The following is a 14,868-nucleotide window of genomic DNA, read 5'->3' on the forward strand; positions in this document are numbered from 1 at the left end:
TGTTTTGGTGCAAGGTATTGACTTGCGTGTGTTGAGAGTTCCTTTGCACAATATATATTTGCGCTCGGAGTTAGTTACCGGTATGGTTAGGGTTGCTGTGAGGGAGAAATTACCGGTGAATGGAATAACGTTTATTCTCGGTAACGATTTGGCGGGTAGTAAGGGTTGGTCCGCCCCTGAAGTCGTGTCAGAGCCAGAGGAGAGTGTTTCAGACAGTTTGTTAACGGAATTTCCTTCTGTTTTTAAGACGTGCGTGCTCACCAGAGCCCAGGCACGAAAATACGCGGAAGTCGATGGACTATCTGATTCGTTTATGTGCAGTGATACACCTACACAGACCACGGATTCGAATGAAACCGAACCGTGTCCGTTCGACTCATTTATATCGACTCTTGGCCGAGACAAACTCATTGAGGCACAGCAGAAAGACAACACTTTATCCACTTGTATAGCAAGCGTATCAACTGATGAGAATTTCAGTACGCGGTCAGTAGCCTACTACCTCGAGAACGGTGTTCTGATGCGTAAATGGACTCCTCCTGATGCAAGCACGGATCAGGAGTGGAGAACTGTACATCAAGTGGTCGTACCGCAACCATATCGGTCCCACGTTTTGAGTCTTGCTCATGACCATGTTTTATCTGGACACCTAGGTGTTAGGAAAACGTATCTACGTTTGTTGCGACATTTCTTTTGGCCCATGATGAAACGGGATGTAAATCAGTTTTGTCGCTCATGTCATGTGTGTCAAGTGGCTGGTAAACTGAATCAGGTGGTTCCGCCTGCCCCTTTAAAACCTATTCCGGTGTGTGGTGAACCCTTCGAGCGCGTTCTCATTGACTGCGTGGGTCCGCTCCCCAAAACGAAGTCAGGATTTGTTTATATGTTGACCATTATGTGTGTTGCCACCCGTTATACTGAGGCTGTTCCCCTTCGTTCCCTTAAGGCTCCCGCGATAGTGAACGCGTTGATTAAATTCTTCACCACTTTTGGTCTCCCTAAACATGTACAGTCCGATCAAGGAACAAATTTTATGTCCAGATATTTCCAAAAAGCCATGAAACAAATGGGAATTCGTCATCAGGTATCTAGTGCTTATCACCCAGAGTCACAGGGTGCCCTAGAAAGGTTTCACCAGACCCTTAAATCCATGTTAAGGACGTATTGCCTATCCCACAGACAAGATTGGGATACAGGCTTACCACTTCTTTTATTTGCTGTTCGGACCACTCCGCAGGAGTCGCTTGGTTTTAGCACAGCTGAATTGGTGTTTGGACACACCTTGAGAGGTCCGCTGAAGGTTTTGCAGGAGGAAATGTTAACCCCTGATCCCTCTCCGTCCGCTCCTACTAATGTTCTTGATTGTTAGTGAGTTTCGTGAACATCTAAGAACACTATGTGCTCTAGCACATCAGGCGCTTAATAAAACTCAGGGCCGAATGAAGGCTCGTTTTGATGTACGTGCCGTACCGCGCTGTACCGCAAGTCAATACCTTGCACCAAAACATCCGAGTCACATTTTGTCTTCTCGGACAAAGGCAAAACCGAACTTAGCATCAACGACTGTGCTGCCCCGGTGTCTCTCAGTATGCGAACGGGATACTGAATCGCACCTGATGACAACACCGCTACAGTCCCATCGAACACAAATGGCTTAAATGAGGCGTCTATTTGGACTGTATCCAAATAGGTATCGGACTCCTGGTGTAAAGAGGGGGTATGAACTAACCCGATGGGTTTTGCTGGTGAGTGGGGCTTCTTCTGGTTTTTATTAAGCAGCTTTGGACAACCTGCGATAAGGTGACCAGCTTCGTGACAATAAAAACATTGACGTGACTCACCAGACGTCCTCGCACGTAAGACCGTGGATTTCACCACGTCATAATCCAGACTCTGTTCCAGCGTTAAAGCGGAGCATACTTCCTGAGCTCTTCCCACCAGTTTACACTGTAATAATAGAGTCCACACATCCTTAGGCCACTTCAACATTGTCGCTATTCGTTCGAACACCGGGAAGTATGCATCAACTTCGTTTTCACGAAAATAGGGCACAACAGCCAGATTTCTACTGACATCAAACCCCTCCCAGCCTGCCGTAGCAGACGGAGTAGACTGGAGCGCAGGAAACCGTGTCCTAGTACGCGGAGCGGGTACAGGGGTAGACAGGCCCAACGAGTGTCCACGCGGAGAAGGCACCGGCCGGGAGCCAGCAGGGGAAATGTGAGAGGGTGGATGTTGTCTCATCTCCAGCTCCAACTCTCGCACCCTGACATCCCGATGTGTCTCAAGTTCAAGGGCACGGACACGCTGTCTACCCAACTCTAGTTCCAACTCCTTCATGCATAACGCAAGCATCGGGTCCATCTGACTGGGAGCAATAGGTTCCACATGCACCAGATATTAAACATTAAACAGCTCACCTCCCCGGGCGGGACCCTAGACCGACCGGGCCGTTAACAACACAAAACCACGCCCCAGTCGGTCGCAGGGCCCTCACGCCCTAACCGGCCTTCAGCCGGTGAGCCCCACAGGTGTGAGGACGAGGGGCTACGGCTCCTCTCTCGTCCCTCGTGTGTGTGTGTGCGTGTAGGCTACCTCTCCAAGGCGTGGCTACTTCACCTCCTGGACCTACCTCCTCCCAGAGCTGACCCCTGCCTTCTGCTAGGGGTCACCCCAGCCTCCTGGGGAGCCAACCCCTCCTGGGGCCTCATCGCAAGGTGGACTCCTCCACCCAACCCAGGAGCGCCAGAGACCGAGGCCCAGAGCACCCCCGACGCGGGCTAGGGAGCAGCCCCAAGGGCCTCCTGGTCACCCCGGACAGGAGGGAGGATCTCCTTCCTCAGCAGGAGCATTTCAGACCGGAGCCCCATGGTCCCCTAACATCCAGGGGCCCCAGCCCTCTAGGGAGGGGCTCTTCATGACCGGGCTCCTGCCAGGTGGAGACCCCCACAAGGTCCAGGAACACCGCCAAGGAGAAGCACCTGCACAGAGAAGAGAACCACACACACACACAACACAAACGCGCCCTACCCTATTCAGGGCCTCCCTCGGGAGCGACGCCCTCCGTGCCACACCCCATGGCATGCGACCACAGCCGGTCCCCCCCCAAACACACATTCAGGGGGAGGAGCATGCGTGGAATTACACGCAAACAGTTGACAACACGCTAGGACACAACGCACACGCTATTACTAGACAAACAAACAAAAACGGTGCACAAACAGACAGACGGGACCTACACATGCGCGCTCGACATAAACACACAGTGACGCGCGCCGCTCAGAGCCGCAGTCGCTCCCCACATTTAACACAAGACACACGGGGAGCGAGGCGACAGTGACGAGCGGCGACCGCGTCACACACAAAACATGTAACATTAAACACAACGAGCACGCACACTGATCCACACATCCGTCGACATGAACACACGTTTTAACCAACACAAAACATGAAGAGCCTTTCCAGGGCAGACGCCCTGGTCCTCGCCGTGCCACAAACACAGACACGGCGGAGCTCTTCAAACAAACTAACAAACAACAGACACGAAGAGTTTTCCCAGGGCAGACAGCCCTGGTCCTCGCCGTGCCACAAACACAACACAAAAGCACGGCGGACCTCTTCACAAAACACCACGCAGACAAACACTTACCACAAGACATGACCACGAACGAAGGAGAAAGAAAAAGAGACTTGGCGGCTTCTGAAGGGTGGCTGGTCATTCTGTGACGGGCGATGTGAGCAACTGAAAAGGAAGCGATCACGCCAAGTCTCAGGGAAAAAGGATGGTTTAATAGAGTGTGCAAACCTAAAACCCATGCAATATCTCCAAATTAAGGATATAATGACCAGCGGTCAACTGGTACAAAGACAAGACATATATAGGCATATATAGGCAAACAAACGACCCTCAGGTGAGACGGATCACGGGCTCCGCCCACCTGAGGGACTAAAATATCAAGAAGTATTAGCTACATCCTACATTCCCAATCATAAAAGGGGTCAACAACAACAACAGCCGCTGTGGACGGAGGCGGCCGGTAGGGGGCCGCCTCACCGTGACAGTCCTAATTTAAGGACAATTAGTGATACAATCTATTGATGATTTTCTTGACAAATCAACACAAAATGTAATTACTATGAATTACAAAATATCATATAGATAAATAGTAAAATATGCTGTACATTACTGATGCCAAGTTGTAGTAATATGTATTTGTACAAATACAGAAAATAGAGTTTGTGATATATGCATATAATTTTGTACAGACCTTGACAAACCTTGATTTTTTTTTCAAAAAAAGGATTAAAGCATTGTTATCAGGTATCATGGAACAGGTGTTTCATGTGACATGTATAGTACAGTTCTATATAGTTCTGCACCATGACATATTGTGCGGTTCTCTACAGTGTCAATACAATGACAGATAATCTTTGTTCTATTACATATGAAAACCCAAGAAATATTCCCACCACACAGGATTCCTAGCAATGACATTATCTGATTCCTTTCTACACTTTCTACACAGAAATGTATCAAGTACACAGGAACAAAGGATAACTGAATACAAGGATAACACATGCAGTTTTTTTTAATATGTATAAATCAGGAAATAAGACTATTGATCTAATAATACAGTCCCTGATATAAGTTCTGTCACTTATCAATGTTGTGGAAACAAAAGCTTATAACCTGACTTTAAATTCATCAATTGGTTTTAGAAATGACTCGTATGAAAGCTGAAACCCTCCCAAATGAGATTTAATTTAGCCCGGGAGCCCGTATGGATCCAAGATTCACCCAGAAAAGGTCAAGTTCGGTGGTGGAAAGATCATGGTCTGGGGTTACATTCAGTATGGGGGTGTGCGAAACATTTGCAAGGTGGAAGGCAGTATCAATAGCCTAAAATTATGGATGCACCGAAATGAAAATTCTTAGCCGAAACCGAAAATGAGGAAACCAAGGCCGAAAACCGAAACACCGAAATACATAAAGCACTTTGAGTTACATGTATGTATGAAAGGTGCTATACAAATAAAGATTATTATTATTATTATGCCAATTATTAGTAACATTGGATTTATGGCTAACCTCACTAAAATCAAGGCATTGCTATTCAAAGAATAAATCAACTACAAAATTTGATTTGTATATATTTATTTAGCACTGACATTACAGTAATGCATATTATAAAATAAAATTAGTGGTGGGCCGTTAACGGCGATACCGCTGACAACGGCCGACCACTAATTAAATTAAAATCGCTTGCAGACCGTTTTTATCTGAGAGGATAAATATATGTATTTTATACGAGTTAAATTTAGTTATAACTGACTGGCCTGAAAGATAAATATAAATTCTCTCATAAAAACATGACGTGAGTTGCAACAACATTAAACAGCTCAGGTAAACACACTTCTGAGAAATGTCGTCTGCTCGGCAAAACATAACGGGGCTCAATGTGCTCTATTAGCCTACGAAATCCCTATGACAGAGAACGGCTGATCGTCTAAGGCAACGAGTTCCATAATTTTTGGTGTAATGTCTTTTGCCTCGGCGCCATCACTGGAAAACTTTTTTGCTAGCTTTATCCAAATAAGCGCGTGCAGGTGGCGATTTTTGCTTGCGTCATCACAGCACATTGTTTCGGCCATGTTGTTTCGGTGATCAAAGTATTTCGGCCGAAAACCGAAAATGCAAATTTAAGCCATTTCGGCCGAAAATTTTCGGTGGCCGAATTTTCGGTGCATCCCTACTTAAATTAGACCAACAAAAAAAATTAGGTGCAACGGGTCACTAAGATTTTTTTAGTTGGTGAGACTTGAAATTTTTTACAGTGTAGTGAAATGCCAAATTATTCCATAACCCTTATCTAGCTTTGGGATATATTAACGCTATTAAGGCTTAATTGAGATTAATGGTTATATTAACTGTGACGTGGGGACAGAGGCAGCAGAGGCTGTGAGCAAAAGGCTTTATTATCCATAGCTCAAACTGAAATACTTAGGCCACAAGGCAGATCAAACACAACAGAATACTCAAGGTAGTGCAGGTAAGTAAAGCAGCCATAGGCGTATGGCAGGTCCGGTACAGAGCAGGCTATAGCAAGGCGAGGGGTGCAGGCTGAATGCGCAGCACTGGACGGTGTGACCTGTGGGGATTTAAAGTGCCTGAGTCCAATTAGTGGCAGGTGCTAGTACTCTGGTGATTATGAGTGAGGGAGTGTCCGGGAATGAGAGGGTGTGTGCAGAGTCGGAGTGGGCGTGCGTGGTGTCTGGGCTGACCCACCGTGACAGTAACTCTGTTGGTCCTCGACAACGTCTTGATGCTGATTCTAAATCAATGACCAAACGCGGTAAATGTCGCGAAAATATAAAACAGAAAAATATGGAAAATTTTGTGAAAAACACTGAAATGTAGTGCCTACTGCTTAAGTACAGAATTTCGGATTCTGCCATAGTGATGGGCAAGTGAAGCCTCATAAAGCACTGAGGCTTTCCTAACAATTGTGCCAAAAAAGATTCAAAGCTTCAAGGCTTCAATGATGGTGACATCTGGTGGACAACTGAAGCCATACCAACCACTAAAGAGCATCGCTGAAGCAATGGCACTGTTTCAAGCCTATGACGGCAATAAAAGTTGAAAAAAGTCTGAGTGGTCTTTCAAGTGTTTTGTTCATTCATACCAAATAATGATTATATTGTCATTACAACAAAATATTCAGATGCTCTTTCCCATCCTCTTAACACATTCCAGATTAACCCTCCCGACACTAGGCCTTTTTTGCTGTTTAAGCATGGTTTCATAAATGTGTCTCTAAACATACTTAATTATAGCATTTTACCCACATATCTAATAACAAAATGTTCAGAACAATCTCAGCTCTCTTCCAAATGAGGTTACATTGACTTAGAGTATTGCATAAATAAATAATATGGTCCTAAACCTGAAAATATGAAGGCATTATTTCAAAATTCTTTCATATTTTATATGAAACTACACATTTACTGAAATAGATCAATTATATTGTTGCTTGAAATATGTTTGCTCAAGTGTTTGCTTCACAAAAATAGTTAAACGTAATATATATAGTAGTATACAAGTAGTAAATAGAAATGTGTACAACAAACTACAAACTACAGAGCAGAGATCAGCTTAGCCAAAACATATCCACTCATCTAGATTATTCTATACTATACTTTCACATCTACAAAGCAAACATCTAGGCCAGGGGTCTCCAACACGTCGCTCTTAGCTCGCCACCCCTTTCCGAGTAGCTCACCAAAGGGCCAATGAATTACATATAAATTTGTAAACCTAATTGGTCCCATCGAGAAATCTACTTAAATTTATGTCCAATCAAAATTCACAGTTGTCCCTCCCCTTCTAACACTAAATGATTATTCGCCAATTATACAACAGTTAGTTAACAATCCGACTGGTTGAGAAGTGTTCTAACCCTGCAGATATGTGTGATAACAGCACAGTATTCTCGTTCTCTGTATCACTCCGCGGACGCGTTGTCAAGTGTTGTGTTGTTCAATAATGAGACCTGTTGATTACTTTAAGTTATTTTCCTTTATTCTCTCTCTTCATGTACTCCCGCTACACCTCTTCTCTCTCCTCCACTCCTCTCCTCTAGCACCCCCTAGCGGGCTCTATAACTATACTACATCAAGTAACGGCAAAAAGACCAGTGTTGAATTGACTCCCACAGAGATAATTTTAACACTTTTTGAGGGTTTATATAGCTCCACACTCTGCAGAGTTAAATTAACACTTTCAAAATAGTTAAAACACTTGGTGAGAGTTACTTTGTTAACTCTCAAAACAGAGTTAAAGTAACACTTTCTTTGAGTTATTTTATTTTTTTTACTATTTCAGTAGTTAATTTCACTCCCTAAATATTTAGTTATTAACACTATTAAAATGTTAAAATTAGAATATATTCCCATTCAGTTGAGGTCCTTCAAAGTTGAGCTACAACATTGTGAAAGAAGGTACAATGTACAAACTTTCATCTCTAACACTATATGAACTTTGAATATTAAATCCATTGTAGAAATTAAGTTCAGATGTGACCAGTAATGGTGCGCAAGTAAAAGAAAGACGCGATCACACCAGTGTCATTGAAAATGAAGGATGAACGCAAAACCCGTGACATAATCCAAATAAAGGATACAATAACCAGAAGTGAACTGGTACATACTAGTCAACACAACTAGTCCCCGAACATAAGGGGAGCCCTCACCTCTCATGGGGGCTCTTCAAGACCCGCTCACCCCACAACATCAGGGGGCTTCTACCTAAGAGATCCCTAAAGGTCCAGAAATACTGCTTTACATCTCTGGGGAGAAACACCTGCACCTAAAATAAACACACACACACATATTAATTGTGAAACACACACATAACTTTGCTTAATAATACATACACCTTGACACAGTAGTTTAGGCTATCAAAATCACATTACTATCCTTTTAATGTTGGTAAAAAAAATTCAGAAATTGACGTTCACCAATTTAGTTTTTCCCTGTTCCACAATAAACTGCGGTGCTGTTCCATTCTGGCGCCAATAACCTGCTGCACCATTTAAAAGTGAAAGACCCTAACACTAGACTTTAGCGTATAAAAACAGATGTTGGTCTTAGTGTGAAGACAAGTGTTGTTTTGATATAATTATGCATTTATTTTAATTAGTGGTGGGCCGTAATCAGCGTTAACGGCCCACCATTTATTTTAATCTTCACTGTCAAATTATGGAGCGCTAGCTAGTGTTGCGCTTAACCTTTTCTTACCTTAGCGCAGCGTGTTCGTTGATTGCAAAAGAAAACATTACCAGTCTTGTCTTTATCCTTTTATTAAAAAATACACATAGGCCTATTAATTAATTTAATACAGAGATCTCTGGAGAGCTCACATTACCTAATCATGTCACCCCATGTGCAGCTCTGAAGCTGTCTGCTCTCTTCACCATTATATATGCTTTCCTTCCTAAACATAGGAACTGCACATTCCATAGTTTAACCTACAGCTGTCTCTATTCTGGAAGCGAGGTCTTACTACCTGGCCTTACCACATAAGGTCACAGTGGGCCTCCTCTTACACATCCCATTTTAGCCTACTGCAAAGCATAGAGTATTGGAAGGCACACAAGCGCTTATACCGACATTCTTACTAATAAACAACTTGATCAATAATATAATGTAAGCAAAACATATAGTGATTAATATTAGAGATTTGATTAATACTTTGACTTGTCAAAATATATAAATTATGATAAGCTGTTGATTCTATACTGTAATGTAAACAAACTATGAAGGGATTAAGATGAAAATCACAACACTAGCTAGCTATCGCTATCAGTTTGCTAACTTAGCTAGGTTAGGTATGCTAGCAATAACTGTGCTAATCACCTCAACACGTTTGTTATTCGGTCCCTGGCATCAAGGTTTGTACGTATATAACATCCGAGGGTGTTTTATTGTACATAATGCATTTCACATAATCAAATTAAACCTTTCAATAAGACTGAATAAATAACACTCACCGTGTACATCTTTTTCCAAGAGGAAAATGGCGCCGACTTTCTCCAGCCGAGGTGAAATGAGTGGGCGGAGTTTAATGACGTCTTTGCGGGAGTTATTTAGATGGATTAACACTGATTTGATCAACACTGTCAGATAACTCCAACACTGAACATCATTTAAATCTAACAATGTTAAAATTACTCTTTGGGAGTGAAAATCAACTCTGAAATGTTTAACCCTCAAAATTTAACACTCCAGTTTTTGCTGTGTACATACGATAACACACTCCCTCTCGTGTTCTATTGCTCAATTAGCTGTCAATCAAAAAGTTAGGCTGCCGTCAATACTGAAAAAACCAGGGGTCACCCACGTCATGAGTCGCCCGCGGGCTTGTTTTAAAAATAGCTCACTATAGCGCCATGCACCAAAGCGCTGCATCGTTTATGTTTTTGCTACTATTATAGATTGTCCGCGGTTGCTAGCGGTCTTCTATGGAAAGAAATTAGTCTCAAAACTCCTTACAAATGTGTAAATGATAATCCACAAATTACACATATATCACAAATACATTTCACTGTTCACAAATAAATACATTTCATTTTGTGTCTCACAACCTGAAATTTGTACAAACACTGTTCAACTTTTATAAATACATTGTAATTTGTATGTGAAACTGAATATGTTTCATTTATATTTACTTGCATATTTTTTAAAAGCTTAAGTCTCAAAATTAAAATTTAGTTATAAAATGGTGCATCTGCATTTGTGGATCACGTTGGTTTTTTGTTCATTTCCTCTCGCATATTTTGGGTTTTGAGACTTTCCTCGCGCATTTCTGCACCCGATCCACACACAAATGCACCACTCCATTCACAAAGGTGGCAACAAGTAAATAAGCCGCCACAAGGGGGCGCTGTTTAGTTTCACTGTGGTTGTGAATGGCGGCGCTCCCAGCTTACAGCTCTGCAACAACCGGTCAGACACCCCAGGACAGCGGCATGGCGAGTCAACCTTCATCATCTTTAAATGAGAATTCTACAGTGAGTAAAACATAATCATCTGTAGTCGTTATGCAATAAACCATATGTTTACACATGATAATTGTTTAACATGTTAGTGAGCCTAATTTTAGCTAGGTTAACTCCATCGTTTAGGCTGCTAGCCATCATAGTGAAACGCAAAAATAACCAGTGCATTAGTTCCTTAAATTTGCATGGCCCATACTTGCAGTGGCGTGCACACATAGACATCAGGTGGTGCTAAAGCACCACCAACTCTGCCCTTTATCAACGAAAGTGCCCTTTTGAAACTTCGGTTAAAAAAAAAATTATTATTATTAACATGTTACTGAGGTCGGTTTAAAATGATCTTTAGAAAACCTGAGCGATTAAAAACAATGCCCTGAAATGAGCCACCACCTCGCACACACCCGACCTCTCTCTTCCTTTAACACCAGATGCGCTGCAGCAGCAGTTCAGTTCAGCGAGTGGAAGGAAGCGTCTTCAGCACAGCACACATGGTCACAGATAGACTTCTCCCGTGCCCCATCAGCCAGGTCACATCTACCAAATTCAAATCTACCGTTTGCCCTCTAAGCCCAACGTGAAATCATTTTGTTGTGCAGTAAAATGTCTCACAGCACCAAACTACTAAGCATTTTTAGCCGACTGGTCACCTGATAAACTAGTTGCTCTAGCCCAAATCAATGATAGATAACGTGAGGACGACCACATACAAATAATTAAGGTAGAGTTTGCAAATCTATGTGTTAAGCTGAACGTTTTCTGTTGTATAGGTTTTGTTAGGCAACATAAATTAACACATTCGTTTGTGAAAGAAGAAACGGGAAGTTCCCCATTACCTGTGAAAAATGCCAATCTGCATTCATGTAATGAAAACACTCAGTAGCCTATAACTCCTTCTCCTACTTTTTGGTCTTTTTACTGTCTTAATTGTAGGCCTATATTGATTTACTAATTGCAAAATATATGCAACAAGGCCTGCAGACAGTGGAGGGTAAACAGAAGTTAACTGAAGGACTTAACAATGACTGTATATAGTTAATATTGGATATGGATTTTATCAATTGGCGGTGTGACTTTTTTCCATTGAAAACTCACGTTTAGAGAATGTTACAAATAAAAGTCAAATTTCATTCAACATGTGCTTGTAATATTTTTTTATAATGAAGTGCGCTAAAAAGTGCCCCCCCCCCGAGCACTTGCCCCCCAAAATGTCTGTGCACGCCACTGCATACTTGTATTGTACATTTGTGTTGTAATTGCAAAAAAATAATGTAGACCCAATTGTTAATTATTGGGATTTTTTAAATGTTGCGAATTAATAATTTATTATTATTATTATTATCATTTCATCCAAGCACACAGACCTCACAGTTTATGTCCTGCCAGCCCCTACTTCTTTGACCCCTAAGGCTTCAAAAGAACTAGAACTTGCCCGTGCAGGGTTAGGAAAAAGGGTGATTACAGTTCCAGAAGACTTCAGTCATAAAGAGGTAATTAATTACACATATGATACATATCATTTGATATTTTGAAAGGTATTTTAATTTGGAGTTCTGATTGTATATATTTGGTTAGACCTGTTTCATCTTCAAACTCCACGTTAGATTATTTAGTCTTTATTTTTGTATATGTTGTTAGATTGTTACACTATTGGAGGAGGAGTTTCTCAAACTTCACCCACTTCAAGGACGATGGATGTTCTACAAAGCAACAGGTATGAATATTGTTTGGACTGTATTACTTGTAGGCCTGATGTGGTGCCCCTCTTGTTTCCCAGAGAGTCAGATGTTGAACTTACTTCTCAGGTGAGTCAACAGGTAATAGACTAAAATAAGACACCTGGGCTTTAAACATGTTTCAGTGGTGCTTATATCAACACAGTTGTAAGATATTGAACATATACACATCTGGTACTTTCACCCAGATGGTACGACAGTGGATTCAGTGGCCTCAGTCAAGGCAAAATGACAGCGAGGACAGCGATGAGGACATGCAGACAGAGACGTTGACTCTTATTACAGGGTTTTTCAGAACCTTTGTTGAAGAAGGTATTTGTGGAAAAAAATATGAGTATTCTAAAGTGGAAATGTTATTCCTGATGCACTAAAGTGTTATGTTTCACCTCTAGCATCCTCAGATGATTTACGGCAGCTCATGAAGTTCTGGACTGGTTGGGAATTGCCATGCCATAGCCTCAAACTGGAAGTAGTGCAATCCAAAGGCCTACATCACTTACCCAGCTCATCCACCTGCTACGAGCGCTTGCGTCTGCCAAACCACTATACCTCTTACTCAGCTCTAAAGAAAGACATGCTGGCATGTCTGAAGTCTGTGGAGAGTGGCTTTGGTCTAGTATGAATGGATCTGCACCACACTTTGTTTTGCATGTTATTTTTGTTCTTGCAGTCTTGAAACACTGTGTAGTTTAATTAGAGTACCACATTTTGCTGTTCCTTTGGTAGTGGTTAAGGTCTGTTATTTGTCTTAAACCATTCATTTGTTCTTATCTACTTGATGTCAATAGAATTAATGTTGAGGTTAAATGCCATGGCAGGACATTACACCTCTGGGGCAGCCCAAGCTACATCACCTAACACCTGTTCTTCATGCAGCCCACGATACATCACCTAACACCTGTTCTTCATGCAGCCCATGATACATCACCTAACACCTGTTCTTCATGCAGCCCACTGCATTTTTATTGCTTTTCAGTTGTTAAAGCCAATTGAAACATTCAATTATTTTAATAAAGAAAAGGACAATGTTTCTAGCTGTATTCTCACTTGTACACTGTCACAGGACTGATAATAGTACTTTAACATATCCCTTCTTACACAAACGTTTGTACATGTCAGGTAAAATGTTTTATTGAGCAGAGAAAATTTTAGTGGTTAAATATTCTAGTGAAAGAATAAAATATTCTCTACAGAGAACAAATTTATTTTAGCTTTAATGCAGTTATTACTAAATTAATGAGGTGGAAAAAGTAAAGAAAAAAAGTGTTCAAGTTTTGGAATAAGACTAAAAGGAAACGTATCTAACGTGCCTCGAGCAAACTTTCCACATACTGGACTGTGTTTAAGAAAAGGTCCATGCCATTTGACTCTGAGGGGTGCAGAGGGTCAATGTATTCTCTGAGTTGCTCCATTTGTTGAGGAGTTAGAGGACAATCCAGCTGTGGTAGATTTACACCAGAATCTGAATTAACATAGCCACTGTCCTCCCAGTCTATATGTGGAATGTTCATCACGTGAAAAAGAAAGAAAAAAACTATTAGTTCTTGTACAGTAACTGTCATGGTTCTTTTGTCGAACAAAAAATGATCCGTTTGATATTACTTATATATTTCACTTCAGTGACAATTTGTTGAATTACCTCAGGATTAGCAATGGGACTCTGCATCTGCCCAACTTCCCACAGTTGGTTTGGTGTGAGGTTATGCTCAGTCCTCAAAGCATGGTTGTCCCATCGTTCTCTGAATACCTCAAGGCTTGCTTGCAGACGTGGCAAAAAGAACAAGTGAATAAGGCTGCTGAGGTCCAACAGGCCTTCCTCCTCTAGAGTATGCAAGATCTGATAGAAGACGCTGGTGACCCCCATCCAAAGATCCCGCCACAGCCTCTCTACACTATATTGAAAGATTAAAAACGATTAACACATTCATTGTAGCTTTCACATACAGTCCAAAACTAATGGACCATTATGCTGCAATCTTTTTTGGTAGAGCCTTGAATTGAAGTTCCTGCAGTGTCAGATGTGTTAAAATTGCTTGACCAATCAGTACTAAGTACCCAAGCTTTGTTGTCACGGTTGCAATCTAAACATATAAGCAGGAAAAGGCAGAAAAACACATGCTTTTGAATATCACCAATCAAAGTTTAGTCTTGTTTATAGTGTCCACAAGGCAAAAAACATGTCATACTCAGTATGTAAAGGTTCCACTACGTAAAAGTAAAAAAAACAAATGCATCTGTGTGAAAGGGCCTTTAGTCAGATTAAATTAAATCTTTCCTTTAATTAGAATGATGTGATTATATTAAACCAAGCAGAATATGTGAATGATGCTACAAAACTTTGAGAATCTCAGGGTTAAAGGCTTTATTTTAGAGGCAAATTATGAATGGTCTAGCTTATCGTTGGTTGTGCACACTTTTGCCTGCTATGAAGCTTCCGCTGTCTGGGCCACGCACAGTAAACATCAGGCGTGCCACTCCAACATTCTCTCCCCCTTGATCAGCTCGCACTCTATGATAACATAATCCACCTGTTCAAGGAGTTAACAACTAACCAACAGTCACTTTAAAACACTTCACAA

The 14,868-nt window shown here is 41.7% G+C and overlaps 1 protein-coding gene and 1 long non-coding RNA gene across 2 annotated transcripts in view; one reads left to right on the top strand and one right to left on the bottom strand.

Moving 5' to 3' along the window:
* Positions 1-11,858: 11,858 nt before the first annotated feature.
* On the top strand, positions 11,859-13,616 carry LOC143514856 (uncharacterized). The gene is made up of 4 exons (XR_013130971.1): positions 11,859-12,043; positions 12,192-12,267; positions 12,478-12,601; positions 12,682-13,616. It is a non-coding gene; the product is annotated as an uncharacterized LOC143514856 (long non-coding RNA).
* A 31-nt stretch (positions 13,617-13,647) lies between these two features.
* Positions 13,648-14,868, bottom strand: part of LOC143514855 (uncharacterized) — a 55,756-nt gene continuing 54,535 nt past the window's right edge. Inside the window, exons 6-7 of the mRNA XM_077006549.1 lie at positions 13,929-14,181; positions 13,648-13,781 (exon numbers count right to left, since the gene is read on the bottom strand). Coding sequence (XP_076862664.1) covers positions 13,740-13,781; positions 13,929-14,181 — 295 coding nt within the window. The 3' untranslated portion in view covers positions 13,648-13,739. The remainder of the gene's footprint in view (positions 13,782-13,928; positions 14,182-14,868) is intronic.

Source organism: Brachyhypopomus gauderio, chromosome 5, assembly GCF_052324685.1.
Source record: "Brachyhypopomus gauderio isolate BG-103 chromosome 5, BGAUD_0.2, whole genome shotgun sequence".
In the NCBI taxonomy this organism is placed as follows: domain Eukaryota; kingdom Metazoa; phylum Chordata; class Actinopteri; order Gymnotiformes; family Hypopomidae; genus Brachyhypopomus; species Brachyhypopomus gauderio.